We start from the raw sequence: 21,235 nt of genomic DNA, 5'->3' as shown, positions 1-21,235 counted from the left end.
TTAGTGCAGAACGCGGACATATTGCTGGAAATGATGCCACTGCGTTTGTCAGCGGTCTAGGATTCCTGGGCATGACTCCACTCATCTGTCCGTGCTCTAGTAACGACCGTATCTTACTCTATCTTACTCCTGGAAAATAAGATTCTGGAACTGAGCTTCTGCAGGACACCAGCCTGCGATGTATTACGACACGGAGCTCCTTAGTGAGTCACTTACCTTATGTCTAGATTCCAGAATAGGGACTACGACATGCTTGGGGCAACATTTAGTAACTCATTTTTGGTGTGTTCAGAACTGATCGACCAGAATCTTGGCAACGAAATTTCGCCTCATGTTCCCATTCAGACTAACAACAGGCCACTGTCAGGACCGAACACTCAACATGCCTGTACACTGCACGATGCCAGTGATCCTCGTGCATACCCAAAATAATGCAAATATCATTGAATTTCAGTTACGTGCTGCTAACGTATAGTCAAATGATAACGTGGCATTTGCTGCGGTTTTTCACTATTCTCAGTTCGTAGCATTCTCTAATCGGAGAATGGTCGTGTTAGGCGATGAGCAGAACGGCACATTTTATTTTATGCTTTATCTAATTGTACATCTACACGAATCACAGAAATAGGACATTGTCGACAAGACGGCTCAGCAATCTTCCCCAGCAACATTAGCCGCCATACAGATTGCAGACACATGTTCGGCGACATGACCGGCCATAATATTGCCGAGAAATGGACGAAAGTGGAATTGAGGAAATAAGGGGGTTTTCCCGCATTTGCAAGCCACAAGACGACAGTTAGCAAGAAATCGACAAGTCGGACTTCAAAAGGCATCGCATCAAAGATTTATATCGCACGGAAACCGCAAAAACATCATCCGCTATGTCACAACCGCAGGAGAGTTTGTGTTGGGTCATTGTGACAGACGGTCGTCGTAGCGGTTTTCAACAAAAAAATGAGAAGAAGACCGCTCAAAAGTCACTGAATAACTGCATGTAACACTCGCGAATTCTGTCAGTACCGAAACAACAGGAAGGACGGTCCAGAGGCTGCGATACGCAGACAGGGCTGGAATTGCAAAAGCATACATCAGTGATGCAAGTACTTGTAACAAGTAAACGTGATGCAAAAGCAATATGCCCTGGGCCTTGGAGCAGTGGAAGCAAGTCATTCGGTCGGATGTTTCTAGATTCATAGTTTGCAACTTATGGCCTAGTTTAAGTCCTAAGAGTGAAACACAAGGGGGGGGGGGGGGGAGGGGAAGGGTTCGATCACGATTTGAGCAGCCATACTGTGGTATTCCATGGGCTCCATGGTTACTCTGTAAGGTGCCATTATTGCGAAGGATTATGTGACCATTGTATCTGATCAGTTTCTTCCCATAGTATAATGTTTTTTCCCAAATGGTGACGCTGTGTTCGAAGTCGACAAGGCCCCTGTTAACACAGCTCATATCGTCCACGACTGATTTTGCGAACACGAGGGCGAACTGCAGCGTTCCATGTGGTCACAAAAGTCAGCATATGCCAATATTATTAAGACTTTGTGCTCTACTGTGTATAAAATGGCTCTGCACATCCATCATCACTTGCCACTATTATACGGAAGAGTGGACTAAGATTCTCCAGAAAATCAAACATGACCCTTATTCATCCATTTCGAGGCTACTGGAAGGTGGCTAGAATGCCAACGGTTTTCCTACACCCTATTAGGGAGAGGTGTCCAACCCATAGCACACAGACCGCATGCTGCCCAAAGCTAGTATCAGTGCAGCCCAAGAAGTGAGCATATATCACACAAGTGGCAGAAAAAGCGATTAAATTCCGTTTTTTTTTTATGGTAAATAGACTATTCTCAGTCAGAGCTAGCGCCATACGATACTTTTCTCTCTTTGGTCGATGACACTTTTCTTTTTTTTCTCAATAGTTTATTAGAAGTGTTAAGTATATTATGTGTGGCCCAAAAACACTCTTATTCTTCCAATGTGGCCCACAATGTGGTTCACTCCCTGTAAATGGCTTGGATATTCGCCGGTAACTACTGTCATTTGTGTTATATTATGCTGGACATTTCTGTTGAAATGTTGATATGTGGTAGAATAATAATTAGTATTTTAATAATCTTTGTTTATGTATAGTTATTCATTTGTTTCGAAAGCTCTCAATGTATGTCACACGACAGATAAATGTACAGACTGGATTTAAGGTTTCCCGGTGGGATGACTAAATAAAGCTCCGAGATTGGAGCCGGGGAACGTGAAATCTTGATACGGTACTTCGGCTGTCATTCACTCATCCTGCTTAATGTGAGTAGTTCACGGTGGAGACTGTAAGTGCACGTCTCCAACTCTGTACTAAAAGTTGGCGCGGAGACGCATGCGCATTGTGAACGCCCTCCGTCGAGTTTAGCTCCCTCTTCAAATATTGTTCAATCTGTGGCAGGCAGGGCCATGCTATTCGGTGATACTACATTCACGTAACGCCGAGGTAAAACGCAAATGTCAAATTAGTTAAATTAACTGTCGATATACGTGTCGTTAGGCACAAAATGTTACGTTTCTAACGATGTTAAACAAATCACTGGGCTCCACGCCTTAACGAACAGAAAGCCACCACCACGAGTGATAAGATTTTCCACCTAACCTATTTCCATAGTGTGGTGTCACCGCCAGACACCACACTTGCTAGGTGGTAGCCTTTAAATCGGCCGCGGTCCATTAGTATACGTCGGACCCGCGTGTCGCCACTGTCAGTGATCGCAGACCGAGCGCCACCACACGGCAGGTCTAGAGAGACGTCCTGGCACTCGCCCCAGTTGTACAGCCGACTTTGCAAGGAAAGGTTCACTGACAAATACGCTCTCATTTGCCGAGACGATAGTTAGCATAGCCTTCAGCTACATTTGCTACGACCTCGCAAGGCGCCGCATTCAATTGATATTTATTATGTGAAGCATGTATCATCAAGAGAGATGTTCTACAATTGTGGATTAAAGTTAAGTATTACATCATATACGTACTTTATTTGCAATTCTCAAGATATTGTCCTGTTCCAGACCTCACGCCAGTCAGCATGTAATTAAACGCGTGCATTTCGGCCTCCTCTAGAAACACAGTGTTGGCTCTTCTGCCAACACTACACATAGATCGTTCAATAACTGAACCTCAGAAGGATGTCGTCAGGACTAACATATTAGTGGCAGAATAATCCATAGCGTGTCGTTTGGAGATACAACGCCTGCTTATGGGTGCCTTACTGGTCTGCGAAAGGCGATTGTGGCGATTATGTTCAAAGCACTTTTCACTTTCTGTGCGTTTAATCTGAACAATACAGACTTTATCTCACTGGCATGATGTTCTGTAAACGTCAGCCTTCTGAAAACGCAGATCATCATTTACCGAAACGAGAAGCGCTTATGTGCTGCTTAGTGACTGGAACTTTACTTTAAGATAATGTTTCCAGCCTAATTTTGATAAAATGTTACCGACATGTGGGAGGAACACGTAGGAATCGAACAGTTTCTTCTCCTTTTGATCTTCTGCGTGATCACGTTTGTTCCTCCTCAAAGGAGTGCTGATCTGATGTGGAGAATATCCATTGACATAGAACATTAACTGCAGGTGTTTCAGCTCCTTTGCCAGGCTGTCTCTACCGGAAATATGTGCCAGAAGGACCGAAGTTCCAAAGACGCCCATAGTTTGCGCAGGTGGAAGCCAGACGCCGGCAAATACAGGCCCATATGATTGTGTGAGTTTACGGTTAATATAATGTCACAGTGACCCATCCCATGTGAGACTGACAGCGGCATCCAGAAACGACAGGCAGCCGCTCACCTCCACTTCCGCTGTAAATAGGATATCCTCGTAAACTGAACTGATTTAAAAAAAAAGTTCCCGATGGAATCCAGTATAGTTGAATATTATTATTATTATTATTTTCGAGTCGAGGGCATAAAATAATTACAAAAACTAATAAGTATTAATTCACATAACAAATCTGTAAAATTAAATATGTACAGTAGTATTTATGACACAGATTCAATAATATATGCATGCAGCCGGGAGGTTCCTTCAGACTAGCAGACGTTGTTCGTCCTGTACGTCACCACACTGACAAGTTTCCTCCTCATTACTGAAGCCCCACTTCCTGAGGTTGGCTTTGCACTTTGACACCCCAACTTGCGGTCTGTTCAAAGTCTTCCAGGTCACGTATGAAAGGTGTGAGCCTTCGGCTATTTCCTCCTTGACCGTTATGTGATTGTCTTCAGCTAGGGAGTCTCGCCAAAGCTCCTCTCTGCGAGTTCTGGGAGATGAACGAATTCTATTGATTGGACATCTGAATTTTATTTCCACGGACGCACACTTAGTACCACAAGTACGTTGCTGCCAGCGCATCATAGGCACAGATATTCGATAATGGAGAGGCCACTAAACTCGAGGGCTCTCATACAGCGGCAGCCTATGCTGTAGAGTTTACGCGAAAGGATTTGGTTACAATTTTAGCGACGTGCACTAGCAATCTCCAGTGTAAAACGCTCTCCTGAAGATGGATAAACGGTTGTCAAACGAAATAACGTGGCAAAATGTCGACGTCAAACTGCTGCAATCCCCAAATTTTATGGAGTAATAAATAAATTGCCGTAAAATATGGCCTGTGTGAACGAACCTTAAAATGCGGTCGAATCTTCTGGATGCATGACTGATGTACTGTAGCAAAGCGATTGCGCTCTCGTGTTTCCTGTGGTGAGTCTTATACTGTTGTTACCCTCGGTCAGTGAATCGCTGGAAGGGCCCCGGGTGGAGCGGCCGACGCAGCCGCTGTGCACGGACCCTCAGGAGCAGGCGGGCCACGCCCTGCTGCTGGAGTCGGCGCTGGAGGACAGCTCCAACTGCCCGGGCTCTCCGCGGAACGTCGCGCTCTACCTGCTGCTCGCCGTCACCGTGCTGGCGCTCCTCGGCGGCATCGGCGCCTTCTGCCACTTCCGCAGGTGAGCCTCTCAACTCACCCTTCAATCTTTGCATTACGGGTGGTTGTTCAACTTCTGCCGGTTTGCATCTTAACGAAACAGTTCACGGATAAACCGCTGAACTTTAGTGTCCTACGGGCATAATATTTCGATAAGCGACCAGGTTGCCATCATCATGTGTGCTTAAGGACTTGACACCTCGGCAGCAGACGCAGCGCTTTCACCTCAGCGCTTATTCCTCCGTGTGTACCGGAAGACGTCCGCCGACTCATCAGGCGTCATCTCAAGGAACATAAAAACGTTCGTCCACGAGGAGCTAGTGATGTCACAGCATGGAATTTCGGTGTTTTTTTTTTTTCTCATAACACTGCGAAGCGTGAAAGAAAAGAAAACCTTCCATTTTTGCCTTGTGCATCGGAGCGTGACCAGTGGTATCCAGCATCGGTTTTACACCACAAGCAAATTTAAAATACGCTTAATTGAAGCCACACAGAGCTACACTCCATGTTACGTGTTTTCTATATCATCTACATTTTCAGTTATACAATTACTCAGCATGTAACCTCCCCAGAGAAATTTGGAAGACAATATTTAAATGTTAACGGCAATAGAACCTAGCGTAACCTCCCAGCAAATAAAATAATTTATTGACAATGACAATTAAATCAGAAATAGCAATCTGAGCCAAATGTAAGCTGCCCACAAAAATGTAAGACAATTCAATGATAATGAAATCTCAGTGACAATGAAAACGCATATAGACCGAAATGTCGATCTTAGGCCCTGTGCAACTTTGCATTTAAGTGAAACTTTTCTTTAAGGAAATGCATGGGAAACTTTCTTTCAATTCAAATGATTGTTTTCTAAAAAACTTGGTTTGAAAACAAAATTATTATTGGGGCGATTCTTGAACAAATTAATTACACTTAAGATGCATTACATTATCAGATGAGCGCAATGCTGCTTCATTACCTTATTTAAAAATATATACCTCGTCCTGAATCTTGACCAGAGCCCCATGTCGACGCCCGCCGACTCCTCACACACAACTGCGACTGTCTCTCGCGCGCTACTACATGCTCTCGCGACTCGCTACGTACAACTGAAGTCTCTTGCAACTCGACCGCAACTGCACCTGCCGATTCCCTACATGCAACTGAACTCTCGCGCGGTCAAGCGCAGACTAGCAACGATAAATAACTCTCTGGTCAGAGATTCTGTCATGCCTCGCCATCGCTGTACTAAATACATACGCGATTCAAGCAGTTCACTGCATGGCGCGTGGCGGAAAGTACCTCATACCATCATTAGTTATTTCCTTTCATTTCCCAGTCGCAAATAGAGCGCAGGGAAATGACTGTTTGTAAGCCTCAACGTGAGCTCCAATTTCACGTATCTTCGTGGTCCTTACGCATAATGTATATCGGATGCAGGAGCATCATTACGCAATCAGCTTGAAATACGCGTTCTGTAAATTTTCTCAGTAGTGTTCCTCAAAACTTATGTCGCCTTCTGTTCAGGAATTTCCATTTGAGTTATCGAAGCATGTCCGTAAGACTTGCTTGTTGTTAGAACCTACCAGTAACAAATCCAGCAGCCTGCCTGTGAACTGATTCGGTGTCTTCCTTTAATCTGATATGGTACGAATCCCAAGTACTAGGGCAGTACTAAGGAATCGGTCGCCCTAGCGTTTATGTACGACCTCCTTTACATATGTACCGCACATTCTTAAAATTCCGCCAATAAACCGAAGTCGACCACCTGCTCTCCCTACCACAGTCCCCACATGCCCGTTCCATTTCATATCGCTTTGCAGCGTTACGCCCAGATATCTAAACGATGTGACTGTCTCAAGCAGGACAATACTAATCCTGTATCCAAACATAGCGTACGTGACATGAATATAAGCTGCTTAAAACCAGCAGCAGATTGAAGATCCCTCGAAAGTGCGTCGTTTTAGGTGCGTTTGTTATAATACCATGGCAGGAAATAACATGTCAGTAGTCAAAGATTTCTCTTACGCGATACGTTTTGTGTTTTAATTTGTTTGCTAAAAAAGGATAGTGTACCAATGCCACGGCACAACGCAACGACAATTTATCAAAAGTGTGTCGCTTTTGGTGCAGTTTTTATGTTATATATCAAGTAATGACATTTACAGCTACAGCCTTTTTCACATTATATATAATGTAGCTTAGCCGCTGCTGTTATATAGAAGCCGTAGCGTAGTTGGTAGCGTCGTAAAACAGCCAGGTAACAGTTCGTTCAAAATATTTTTCCTGCTTTTGTTTTCTCCACGATTAGGGGATTTCTTTATAATGTGATAGTTTTTCAGTAACGGTTGGGCTGTTTGTTATAAATAATATATTTACTAGATCTCTTGTTGCATAGGCCAACGAGTGGAATGTTTTCCCAGTGACTAGAAATTTCAACGTGACTGCTAATGTGTCATAAAGTAAACACAGGTTGCACAGTAGACGTTTTGGTTATTACGAAAGTTAGTGTAAAAGATAAATACCTATTAGTCGGTTTCATGGGTTACCTCTTGTTTGTATCTTTCCGGCAAATATCACTCATAACATTGAAAAGTCTGTGATTTTGCATTCGAATGAAATTACGAAATAAATCTCCATCCTGCAAATTAAGTGATGAATACGTTCCTCCACAGTATGGTACTTAATACAACACTGAGAAAATGGATATTTTGCATCCGTAAACTGACATGAGACGTTATAGACTAACTATATTTATTTTAAAATCGAGAGTCAATTTTACTAACGAATATTTTCTACTTGTATGTATTTCACACCGGCGTTCAACACGTTTATTGTTCCTCTACCAGCAATTCGGTTTTCAAGCCATCTACGAGTTCAGAATCTTCCTCGAGAATTTTTCCGCTCTTCCTCGACTGCCCTAACAGAGCTAAGGCCATCATCTTAGGTGCGTTCATTTTCATGAACGAACAGCGTGGTTAGGATCCTACGTCACCTAGTGCTGGAGAGCACTGCGGTCGCAGAACTCGATGAGGAGCACGTTGTGTTGCGTGAGGTGTAGCTGGTCGTTTCAGAGTGTGCAGAAACCTTGACGGATACCACGTCGGGTGTGCTTCGCGACGTCACACAAGACCCGGACGATGATGGCTTTACATGCGAACAGCTGGCACCACACAACACAGAGGAATGGCGTGCTGAAATCACTGATACGTACAGCTCGCATCCTCTCGAGCAGTGTAACTCTTTCCCGAGAAGGTGGTGTTCTGGAAGAACGGGAAGAGGGCGTGGCAAATCCTGAGATCCCTACGTTCTACATCAGCGGTACAACCGGCGGAAACAAAAGATGAATCTCCCTTTTGTAGATCATTATCCGGATAGACGACCAATTGTCCTGAGACACCAAGCGAAGGCAGTTCTCTGCCCACCACCTGAAACAGGGCTCTGCTTGTTAGTATCGAAGACGACATCGGACTGCGGAAATACGGAGACTGTCAGATATCCTGTCAATGTGGCAAGACCTACATAGGCTACACTGAGTGTACTGTTACAACACTTCGTGTTACGAACTCTCTCAATAACACCACGTGCCGAGCCGGCCGAAGTGGCCGTGCGGTTAAAGGCGCTGCAGTTTGGAACCGCAAGACCACTACGGTCGCAGGTTCGAATCCTGCCTCGGGCATGGATGTTTGTGATGTCCTTTGGTTAGTTAGGTTTAACTAATTCTAAGTTCTAGGGGACTAATGACCTCAGCAGTTGAGTCCCATAGTGCTCAGAGTCATTTGAACCATTTTGAACCACGTGCCGTGGCGAGTGCATTGGCGCTAGCGAAAGGCTGGATACAGGAGGAGTCGATAAGAAATTAGGGAATATGAAATCAGGTGGAAGTTTCTGGACTTTCCGAAGAGAACGAAACCGCTGCTAAATCCGTGATTTGCGTGTCAATGTTATTTCGACTTACACAAAGGTTCCCCCGCGAACTACCCTATCAAAATAATGACAGGAAGGAAGGAGACGTTATAGTAGCGATTCTCTCGGTACGGACGAACCGAAATTTGTAAGTTGATTTCGGCTACCGTCATTATGAGAGCGATTAATTAGTTGTCAGATACCGCGGGGCCGTTAAATAGGTTTAAATTTAAACTGGGCCTCTTCTCTGCCTTGAGACGCACATAAATACAGGAAAGCCTGCCATTCTAACGGCGGGAGGCAGCACCTCGTTTGGAAACCGCTGAGGCAAAAAAGGAAACGGCCAGTTCTGTGTTCCATCAGGCGACAGCTAGCCACTTGACCGCCCAGGAAGCCGGCACTAGAACTGTATTTTCAGCCCTATGAACATTAGTCTGAGGTGCTGGTCAGCTAACAAAACTTGTGAACACAGCCATTCCGGGGCATTCTGCAGCGTCCTCTTGCAAGGTCCACCGGCTGTCGTCTCGCCTGCGGCAGCGACTCGTCTGTACGTACGCTCCACCGCGCTGAGCCCCCTCCCCCTTCCGTCGCCTAAGCTTATTTCTTATGCTTCAGTATTCTTTCTACGAACTATTCTCAAGATAAATTTGTGTAGTCGTTGATCAGTTTTCTTCTGCATGTAATTTTGTGAAAGTTTTATGTCAGTTGATGCTGCCGTCGGTGTCTTCTTCTGTACTGATGTCACAAAGAACTGAGGTGACAAAAGTCATGGGATACATCCCAATATCATGTGGGACCTCCTTTTTCCCGGCGTACTGAAGCAACACCACATGGCATGGACTCAACAAGTTGGTGGAAGTCCCCTATAGAAATATGAAGCATGTTGTCTCTTTAGGCACCATTAACTGCGAAAGTGTTGCCAGTGCAGGATTTTGTACACTAACTGACCTCTTGAGTATGTCCCATTAATGTTCGATGGGATTCATGTCGGGCGGTCTGGGTGGCCAAATCATTCGCTCGAAGTGTCCAGAATGTTCTTCAGACCAATCGCGAAAAACTGTGTCCAGATGACAACATGCATTGCCATCCAGAAAAATTTCATCATTCTTTGGGAGCATGGAGTCTATGAATGGTTGCAGATGGTTTCGAAATAGCCGATCATAGCCATTTCCACTCAATGATCGGTTTAGTTCGACTAGAGGTTGCATTCCATTCCATATATAGTCCACACTACTACGGACCTATAACCAGCTTGCACAGTGCCTAGTTGAAAACTTGGATCCATAGCTGCTAGGGTTCTACTTCACACTTGAACCCAACTATCAACTCTTGCCAACTGAAATCGGAGTCTTGTAACCAGTCCACGGTTTTCTTGCCATCTAGGATCCAGCCGATGTGGTCATGGACCCAGGACAGGTGCTACAGGCGATGTGTCGTTAGCAAAGGCACTCTTGTCGGTCGCCTGATCTCATAGCTCATTAACGTCATATTCCGCTGCCTTTTACTAACGCACATGTCGTCGCAGGTTCCACAGCGATTTCTGCGATTATTTCACACAGTGTTGCTTGTCTGTTAGCAGACTAAAAACTCTAGCCAAACACCACTGCCCTAGGTCATTAAGTAAAGGCCGTCGGCTATTGTGTTGCACGTGGTGAGAGGTAATGATGTTCTCGGAACGTTCTTGACACTGTGGATCAGAGAACATGGGATTCCCTAACGATTTAAAAAGTGGAATGTCCAAGGAGTGCAAAAAAAAATGGTTCAAATGGCTCTGAGCACTATGAGACTTAACTTCTAAGGTCATCAATCCCCTAGAACTTAGAACTACTTAAACCTAACTAACCTAAGGACATCACACACATCCATGCCGAGGCAGGATTCGAACCTGCGACCGTATCGGCCGCGCGGTTCCAGACTGTAGCGCCATTAACCGCTTGGCCACCACGGTCGGCCCAAGGAGTGTACCTCAAACTATCATTCCACCTTGAAAGAGCGCTAATTCCCGTCTTACGGCCACAATCAGATTGGAAATTTTTTCACATGTATCACCTGAGTACAAAATTAATGACAGCTCCACTAATACACTACCGTTTTACACCTTGTGTACGCGATACTGCCGCCGTCTGTATAAGTGCATATCTATGTCCCACACTTATGTCATCTCAATGCACATTATTCTCTAAATACGTGTTTATGAATGTTGCGATTCCTATCACCTTTCCCCAGTTCCGTGCAGGTCAGTGGCTCCCTGCAAGTAGGGTCGTAATCCATACCTTTCCACAGTCTGATACTGGGTAGAATATTAATATGAAATCTCAACGGTCTGTCAACATTTATAACTCCTGATAACCGGGGCAGGCTCGTTTGATTCAGGCCGCCTCGGACACGAGAACTGTGACTGTCAGACTACAGTGTGTAAACTTTTAGATGACAGACCTCTCCCTAGTCCTGAACTGGTAGAAGTCGGTAAACGTCGGGAGGCTTCGGTAGGCACGCAGTTTCGACTGCTGCCAACATTACGTAGCTGATTGTTGTACGAGGTAGCCATTGTCGTCTGGTTCGTTATTGTTTAGCGCTGTACTGTTCTGCGTGTTTTTATTGTGCAGTTGTGCTAAACATTATCAAAATGAGTGAAGAGGCAGTCGCTGGCCCATCTCGAGAGTCGCCAACAACCCCTACCCCTACCGATAGGCCTACGGTTAGAAGGAAACCAGTATTACGTAGCGATGCTCACAAAATTATATTGCGTGTGATTGAATGCTGCGAAAGGGAAAGGGAGCAGAAAAAATTGCTTCACCCCATTTACAAATCTTCAGTGAGAGCTGCTACATACACAGGACAAAGCATGCGTAGCACTGAAACATTCAGTTTTCCAAGAATCATCCTGGCGTATCACCACAAACGCCTGACAAGAAAAGGTGAGTTTCCATTTCAGATATTTTCTTCGCGATCACTTTGAAGGAGCCCTCTGTTTCGTCCGAATTACCTTACATTTCATTTTTCCTTGCTACCGTATTGCTTTGTATGGAAACACCACTGGTTACAGTATTATTTCGAAACACATTCACATTACAGTACATTTCCAAATTCAAAAAAATACATGCAGTGCAGAAGGCATTTTCTTATAAATCTTTCTCTCTCTTTTAACTTAGGAAAAGTAGTGGGGAAATCGAAGTAATGATCGATGATTTCAGCCAGCGTGTCATTATTCAGTGCCGAAGATTGCGCCGTGCCTGCGAACACTGCTTCCAGTTTTGCACGACAAAATAGGCTGGAAGTGGAGTACTGTCTCGCTGAGAAAAGTACTTTTGTCTATGGGATTCATATGGCGTAAGGTGGAAAACAAGACGAATGTGTTGTTAGAACGTCCAGACATTGTGCACTGGCAATCTCGTTTCATTGTTGACATGACGAACTTCAGGGAAGCAGGCAGAGAAATATTTTATCTCGATGAATCGTGGATCGATAATAACTTAACGTTTAATAAATGTTGGCAGAGGAGAATGTGAGCGCATAGTAGACAAACATACATACATTCATCTTTATGTATCTATATAGATTTTAATGTGCATGACGATTCCAGTTTCGTTTACGAACAACATTTAAAGCGACTTTTACTTCCAAGCCTTTCGTCTGCTTTCGTGTAAGCATGACGCGCAATTTGTAGTGCCAGCACTGCAACTGGTAGGCGTGCCTTGTCCCTCCACCCCCCCCCCCCCAACGGCTCCTCACCCCTCGCCATCCAATGCTTGCTTCGTCCTCTCCCCGCGCTCCCCTCACAACTCTGCCGTCTTACAGTTAACACACTGTACTTGAGTTAGCGCACTGTGCCGAGAACACCAGCGGAAGTAGCAAGCTAACAAGTCGGCAGCCGCCAAACATTGCCCACTCTAATAACGCGCAACGGATTATGACCATACTAATATTCTGACATGGACATCTAACTTCTGGGGCAGTGTAATAAGCTATAGAGATTCGAGTAAGGGAACAGCTAATCATTCGTGATAGCTGCTACATCCTTAGTAACGCCCGTGAAACCACAGTTAGATTGGGAACAGGGAGGAGATACCTCACAAGGAACTGGCTAGCGGGGCTGGCGGAGGAATAGCAGAGATGACGCGCCAGCATGCACACCTAGGCGGGAACCTAGGACGGAACAACGTGTCGGCGAGAGGAGTGGGGTGGGGAGGGGGGGGGGGAGAGAGACACTGGGTGCAGACGCCTGACAGAACGGCAGATCGGACAAAGGCGGCAAGAGATAAAGTCGTCGCTCCGGCCCCCAAGCCGTCAGTTCATCAGCGCTCTTCATGACGACAACGTAGTCACTTGCCGTGATATTTTTTCCGCTGGAAACTGACATCCAACTATTCCCCCGTGAACCAACTGATCATTAGTGTCGCTGTTCTTTTTTGAATTTGATTTTTCGTGCACCAAAACCTATTTCGGATCATCTTCCATGAGAAATGGGTGTTCGTAATTCGAGGTCAGTAGGATAAGGGGATTAAGTGGAATTAAAAAGCAGAATGAAAGGTGTCAGTGATACAATTCGCTGATGGCTTTGTAGTCCTCGATGAAAGTGAAGAAGAATTACATGGTGTACTGGATGGAATGAATATTCTGATGAGTACAGAATAGGGATGCAGGCTAAACCAAAGATAGACGGAAGGCGAAATTAACTATTACTAATAGAAATGAGACTAGTAACACCAAAATTGGATACCCTGAAGTTGAGAAAGTTAAGTAATTCTCTTACTCAGGAAGCAAAACAACACTTGACTGGCGAAGCAAGGAGGGCATAAAAAACAGATTAGCACATGCAAACAGGGCATTGCTGGACAAGAGAAGTCTGCTGCTATCAAGAAAGTTCCTGAGAATACTTTTATGGCAGACAATCATGGACTGGTGGATTATGGGAAAACGGGCAAAGAAGGCAGTTGAATAGTTTGTGATGCTGTCCTTTGGAAGGGTATTGACAATCAGGTGGACCGGTAACAGAAGGAGGAGGTGTTCCGTAGAACGGACAGTAAAGCCTATGAAACGTCCCCTTTTGAACAATTATACTTGAATGTGCTTAAACTGACACACAATATTTTTAGCGCAAAGAAATCTGACTTTCAAAAATCCCTACAAAAAAATGGCCCTGACTAACATTAACCTATACGTTTCACAAATCGCTTACCTCACAAAAATCTTGGTTACTCGAACTACTGCAATACAGTGAGCGCCACTACTGCCAGCTAAATAAAAGATTCAAACTACAGAAGGCACTAACTACTGATAGGGATATGTAGCAAATGAAAGATTTTAATAGAGAACAAACAATGTATTTACCTTAATATCATCAAAAGTCATAGTATATATAGTAATTCATGACATCCAGTCTTACAAATTTCAAAACTCCGCCATTTCTTTCCCCACATCCACCACTGCTAGCGGTTCACCTCCAACTGCGCAACGCTACCCGCTGTTCACATCCATCTGCCCAACACTACAATGCCGAGTGTTACAACAATGCAAAGCAGCCACAGACTGCACACAGCACAGCCAGTGATTTTCATACAGAGCACTACGTGGCGTTACCAATAAGAAAACCTAAACAGCCTACTTACATAGCCCCCATGCTCCCAACAAAAAATTTTACAAATTGTTTTGGGCAGTGGCCAATAATGATTTGGTAAAATTTTTCATAATTACAATAAGAAAGAAATCAAAGGCACACACTTATTGATACAATGTTGGTCAAAAGCTACAATTTTCTCACAGTCTATAAAGACAGTCCTGATCGTTCATCACAGTAAAATAGCAGTGTTTTTCTCAAAGTCTGAGCAGTAAAAGAGAATAAACACGGAAGTAGTGGATTTCCATGCAGTCTTGAAGAAGTAGTGTTGTCCTTCCAACGAAAAGACCGTGCTGACCCTTGACATGCTGACAGGTAATGGGCCACAACAGAGCAAACCCACAGCAGAGACATTCGACGTTTTGAAGAATATTGGTAGGTAGGTCATCACAGAGCAGACCCAATGTAGTCCTGGTATAGAATATGGTATTGGTGGGCCACCAGAGGTGCAGACCCACTGCAGTCCTTGTAGAAATAATGGTATTGGTGGGTCATGAAAGGTGCAGACCCACTGAAGTCCTTGTAGAAATAATGGTATTGGTGGGTCATCAAAGGTGCAGACCCACTGTAGTCCTTGTAGAGACGGCCAGCAGCCATCTGTTGCGACTGTGCAGGTGCACAATCACCATCGAAGAGTCTTGCGGAGAATATAGCAAGTCCATCAGCCACCACTTGTCAACTCACAAAGTTTTTGGGATTGTCCTCAGAACCAGCAATGCTGTTATCCAGTCCCTTGGTGAATTATTAACACACGTGCAAACGCTAACAGTCCCTACTTCTCACATATTGTCCACATACTATGACCAACAGAAACGTGCGCAGTGAAATGGAACTTACAAGTTACTTAATTTGATGAACTGGTGTCAATTACAATTTTATAACATACGAATACAATTACAAAAGTACAAAATACATCATTAAAGAACATAACAATACAGATAACATTTGTAGTACAGGCTTTACAAAAGAATCGAAATAACATATACATCAGTGTTACAGGAATTATGACATGAGTACATACGTAAAAGATCAGAATAACTTTCGGAACATCAACTTCACACATGAGCATTAAAACAGAACAGAATAAATAATGTCTAAACATCTTTACAAAGAAAATAACATATTATCAGAAAAATTCTTCAACATAACTCTTATTAGCTAAACACATTAAGACAGGAAAAACACAATTTCACATAGTGTAATAACACAAAATACAGGACAGGGTTTGTTTTCAGTGTGACATTTGGTACTGCAGTCCACCCCAAACTTCATTCCATATATCTTTCCTCTTATTTCAACATTTGTTTCCACCAAAAAAATTCTATCCAAGCATGCTTTCTGTATTTATATGTGCACACATTTCTTACCTCATTATTTATTTACCATTATCTTACCTCATCATTTATTTCCAACAAAATCCTACCTAAACCTGTTGGCCCTAAACCCTACTTTTTTAGTTCATATCCTCTTTCAAAATTTTTTTTGGCCAAACCATTTTCTTGTAGCTTCTCAATGCATTTATTCCAATTCATCATAGTTAGTTTCTTATATAGTCTACCACCTCTTAACCTAACTTAAATCTACTGAGCTCAGATGCTAAACTAAGGGACGAGGCAATGCAGCAGCATAAAAAAATTAATATAAACAGCAATGAAAAAAATGGAAAGTGTCAAAGCAAGCTGCAGTAAATATAAATTACCAAGCAATGCAACATTACAACTAATATGAGCCAATGTGCAGCAACAAGAAAAATAAATCAGTAGTAAAACTAGCTTACCAGAGTAATACAAAGTGAAATTTAGTAGCACTATGCCTGGCAAACAGCAGCAGCAAATGTAATAACCTATATCTAAACATGACAAAGCTCAAGCAAAAAAAATATTACACTAAAGATGGCCACATCTAATACCTATGTCACATCTTAATACTAGAGTGATGCATCACGATAAGTTACTGTAGCAGACAAGTTACCAAATCGTTTAAAAAATTATTTATGCAGTTCCTGTGAAGGGAAATGTCTATTTGTGCTCTCTTTTCTAAGAAAGTACATCATAAATGTATTCTTTCCTGGGTCTGTAGACAGAAAATAGTGATATTAGTACATCTATTAAATTTTATAATAACCAATGCTGCAGTACAGCTAGAAACTAGATATTAAACGAAATGAGCAAATATATATAGCCTATATAGAGCAATGCATGAAACGTCATTCACTAGGCAAATAGCGTCTCCAAAGGCAAAAGAATCTCTCAACTAGAAAGACAATAAATGTAAAATGTTTCTCATCATTTCATTAGGCATTTCAGTAAATATCATAAATTAAGAGCTCCACAGTGTTATCATATGTTTTCAAGTTTGAGCGTGTCGTCTTTGCGATTCTTTCTACGAAGGAATGTCAATAGCGAGGATAATGCCCCCCCCCCCCTTTTTTTCCACCTGTGCCTCTGAAAGGCACAAACTAATGGCTTTTTTTCAGGCGATTGTCGCGCAGCTGGGCACCAACGACTCATTACGTGAAGGTGGTCACTTAACTTTCTTACTGAAATATTTACGACACCAGTTTGCATTACAGTGACAGTCTCATACAAAAAATTTCACAGGTCGAGAATTTGCATTGCAAATGTGTAGAAACAAAATCGTATAAATATAACAGTGTTCAAAAAGTTTTCGTCGGCATTGTGATACATTCTCGCGTTTACACACATTTCATAACTCTTAAAGTACGATTCTTGGTTTCCAACATCCTTTTCCACAAATCAGAGTCCCTAACCACTACTCATTATTCATATACGTATTCGTCGACACTTCTTCAATATTTCATCAAAATAAATATGTAGCATAATCAAATTCCTCATTTACGGTAGCATCATCTTATTGATCATAAACATACCTCAACAGCATAATACACATCGTCGTCGTAAAAATAACGTAACACCTCAGTCAAATCTCAAAAATGTCGTAGCTTTCTACAATAATGTCAAAGCCTAAAAAAAAATTCTCTGCTCATTTCAATAGTGTCATCTACCTCAAACGTACTTTAAAATCATGATCCCATACCAAATACATCTTTCAAAGCTCTCATAGTATCACAATGGTTCCGAAAAAATATGAACATTTCACAAAGTACAGACAAAATACAATTTCGTAAGTGTGAAGTTATCCAACTGTGTAATTGCATAAACATCTGTCACTGACGTAGTAAAAAAAATGTTTGTTTCTCTGTCAAATGATCAGATAGCCCCACAATATTCTTGGCGCAACGCAGTCTGACTTTTAAAAATCCCTACAAAAAAATGGCCCTGGCTAACATTAACCTATACGTTTCACAAATCGCTTACCTCACAAAAATCTTGGTTACTCGAACTACTGCAATACAGTGAGCGCCACTACTGCCAGCTAAATAAAAGATTCAAACTACAGAAGGCACTAACTACTGATAGGGATAGTTAGCAAATGAAAGATTTCAATAGATAACAAACAATGTATTTACCTTAATATCATCAAAAGTCATAATATATATAGCAGTTCATGACATCGAGTCTTACAAATTTCAAAACTCCGCCATTTCTTTCCCCACATCCACCACTGCTGGCGGGTCACTTCCAACTGCGCAACGCTACGCGCTGTTCACATCCATCTGCCCAACACTACAATGGCGAGTATTACAACAATGCAAAGCAGCCACAGACTGCACACAGCACAGCCAGTGATTTTCGTACAGAGCGCTACGTGGCCTCACCAATAAGAAAACCTAAATAGCCTACTTACAAGCCATATGATTGTGAATCATTTTCCACCTTCAAAAACAATATCTTCACCATGTAGTGTGGGATACTTTCGGATTAATTAAGTTTCGTTAAAGTCTTAAGAATTTTACCTGTATTCAAAGCGGAAATTTTTGTTAATTTCCGATAGCTTAAGTTTCAAAATATATTGAACTTGCAACTAGTTTTCGTTTAATTTCAATTCACGTACTGAAAATTGCTGTGTAGTAGAGTAATAATATAACAAACAGACGACTAAATACACTGTTGACAAGATTTTCCCCATTGTAAAGCTTTTAAATTTCAGAAGAATATTTGTTCCTGGGTACATGACGTTGTTGCTTTTTGAAACATATGTTACATTAGGAAAAAATGTAATTTTCCGAAGTAATTTTTGTAATTCCAGAAAAAGACTGCAGAACATAAGAATTAATGTCATAATTTAAAAATAGAATAACAAAATATGTATAGGGGAAACAGTGAAAGCTGTCTCAACGTAAGACACTCTCTGAAATGTACAACCATTGTTTCTGTTCTTGCAGATATGAAATAACGTACATTATTCACCTGATGAAAATGCGACGCGAGAGAATGGCTGCTGAGAGGCGCAATCCAGCCAGCTACAAGTACGACGCCTTCGTCTGTTACAGGTGAGTATATCGGTTAAACTCACTACTCTGCGAAAGAGTTTAGGGCAGCAGTTTATCTGTGTTTCCTATTTTCACATCGGTATCGTTCTAGAACTACCTGCCTTAGTTTAAGAACTCTTTTAACTTGCGACACAAAGAGATACCAGTGACGGAGTGAAGTGACATAGTGGTTAAGGCAGGAATGTCTCATCGGGAGGATCAAAGTTCAGATCCGCTTAAGGCAATTAAGATTTAAGATTTACCTCCATCAGTTAAGGTGGATGCTGAAAGAGTTCCTTTGAAAATGATGCAAGATGTCTTTTACCGCTGAGAAACTCAACTTGAGTATCATTGTTGTTCTGAAAAGCTCGTACTGGTGTATCGATGGCTGAGACATTTGAGATGCCTGCCGAAGCCTATAAAAATACTCACTTGGCGCTGATTTCACTGAAGCGCATGGAAATAAAAGTAGCATCCGGAAGTGTAGCGAGGGAGAAAGAAATTATTCCAGAAATTTAGCATTATCTACGAAGTGGATTTATTAAAGCCTTGCAAAATATTTGACTGGCCACGTGGTATAATACACTGACATATTCAAACAGGATATCTTCTCAATTAATTATTGATCTGAATAAATCTTAATGTACCGTCCCTCTCAGAACGTAAACTTTGAGACTGCGAGATAAAGGCGCCCGAGAATACCAACCTATGACAAACTATAAGAGACCACTCATATTAGAAAGTACCTGTCTTGTCGTTGTGTGTTAATGAGTAAGCGTTCCACGACACTGATGTAGTTCCCCAAGTTTCTTAAATACCGATGAACTGAGTATCAATGGAAAAGCTACTCTGATGAGTCGAAATGTTGTGACTACTGCCCATCGCGAGATGAAATGGCGCATGGTGCCGTTGCGAGCTCGTGACGCGGAAGTGAAAGTATATACGCGGAGCAGAGACCAGTGGGGAATCATCGTATCGAGCATACTAGGTGCAAGTGCGGAGACCCGCTGACATCAGTGACTTTGATAAAGGCCAGATTGTTATGACCCTGCTCCTGGGAGAGAGCTAGTCTGGTATTGGTCTTGGTACTGTCGTGAGAGTCTATGGAAAGTGCTTGAAGGACAACTAAACAACCAGCAGGAGGCAAGATGTAATAGGTCCAGGCCTCTTCAGTGAACGTTGAGGTCGGAGGCTTTCCCTCCTCTTTAAGACACGATAGGCCACGCGCCCAGGAAGATTTGGTGACAACGCGGGTGGAGATATTAGGATTTCGAATCGCACCGTTTAAGATGGGGCTCCTATTCAGACGACCTCTGCTTTCTCCCATGTTGATCCAAAGAAACTGTCAATTACAATGTGAGTGGGCACGTAATCATCTAGGTCTAATGAGTCTCGCGGTCAGTTACATGTCTTGTAACATCAGGTCGATGGTTGTGTCCGGATAGGCCGCCGGTAAAGCTAACGGCAGCTGTTGACATTCACCGCGCAACAGATACCTGCCAAGGGGGAAGGTGGGGAAGGGATAGGTTCAGTTTGAGGCTATAAAGTGTACAGGATGTTCACCAGGTAGTGGTAATTGAAGGTACCATGACAAATGTAGGCTAAGTCAACATCCTTGCGAACAAGTGCACCTTTTTCATACTTGTCTTCTCTGACTGCAGTGACATTTTCCAGCGGGTTAACTGTCATTGTCTCAAAGCCAGAATCGTCCTACTGCAACACGGCGGTGAACTCATGTTGATGCCTGTACCATCAAATTAACCTGCTATAAATCAATAGGACACATTTGAGACGCTACTGGTTGCCCTCTGGGCACCGAAAATCCAGCGACCCGTAATTTAACGGAAACTACGCCACCTGGATCAAGAGTTCGCATTATATCATGTGAGAAAAGGTTAAGCTAAGTATGGCACGAGCGATGCTTTCTAAATCCATGCTGATTCGTTGACATAAGCTTCTCGATCTCAAGAACGTTTATTCTAATCGAAATGAGAATATGTTGAAGGACTCTGCATCAAACCGCATTTAGAGATATCGGTATGTAATTTTGAGGGTCCGTTCTTTAATCCTTCTTGTGCAGAGGAGTCATCTGCGATTTTTTCCAGTTGCTTGGGGCTTTGTGCTGGGCGAGAGATCTACGACAAACGCAAGCTAGGGGCCCATACCGTAGAGCCGTAGAGTATGCTTTGTAGAACCGAATTGCGATTCCATCCGGACATGGTGATTTATTTGGTTTCAAATCTTTCAGTTGCGTCTCCATGCCAGGGATGCTTATCAGTACGTCGCAGCTACGGGAGTCTGTCCGACGGTCGACTGGCGGTATGTTTGTACGATTCTTACTGTGTGAACAGTATCTTGA

At 42.9% G+C, this 21,235-nt stretch overlaps 1 protein-coding gene across 1 annotated transcript in view; it reads left to right on the top strand.

The window, feature by feature from the left end:
* LOC124781525 (toll-like receptor 2) overlaps positions 1 to 21,235 on the top strand; it is a 145,207-nt gene that overhangs the window by 104,738 nt on the left and 19,234 nt on the right. The window contains exons 9-10 of the mRNA XM_047253867.1: positions 4,776 to 4,988; positions 18,790 to 18,897. Coding sequence (XP_047109823.1) covers positions 4,776 to 4,988; positions 18,790 to 18,897 — 321 coding nt within the window. The remainder of the gene's footprint in view (positions 1 to 4,775; positions 4,989 to 18,789; positions 18,898 to 21,235) is intronic.

Source organism: Schistocerca piceifrons, chromosome 1 (assembly GCF_021461385.2).
Source record: "Schistocerca piceifrons isolate TAMUIC-IGC-003096 chromosome 1, iqSchPice1.1, whole genome shotgun sequence".
Lineage (NCBI taxonomy): Eukaryota > Metazoa > Arthropoda > Insecta > Orthoptera > Acrididae > Schistocerca > Schistocerca piceifrons.
The sequence above is the reverse complement of the archived record's forward strand: the minus strand, read 5'-3'. Positions and strand labels throughout refer to the sequence as shown.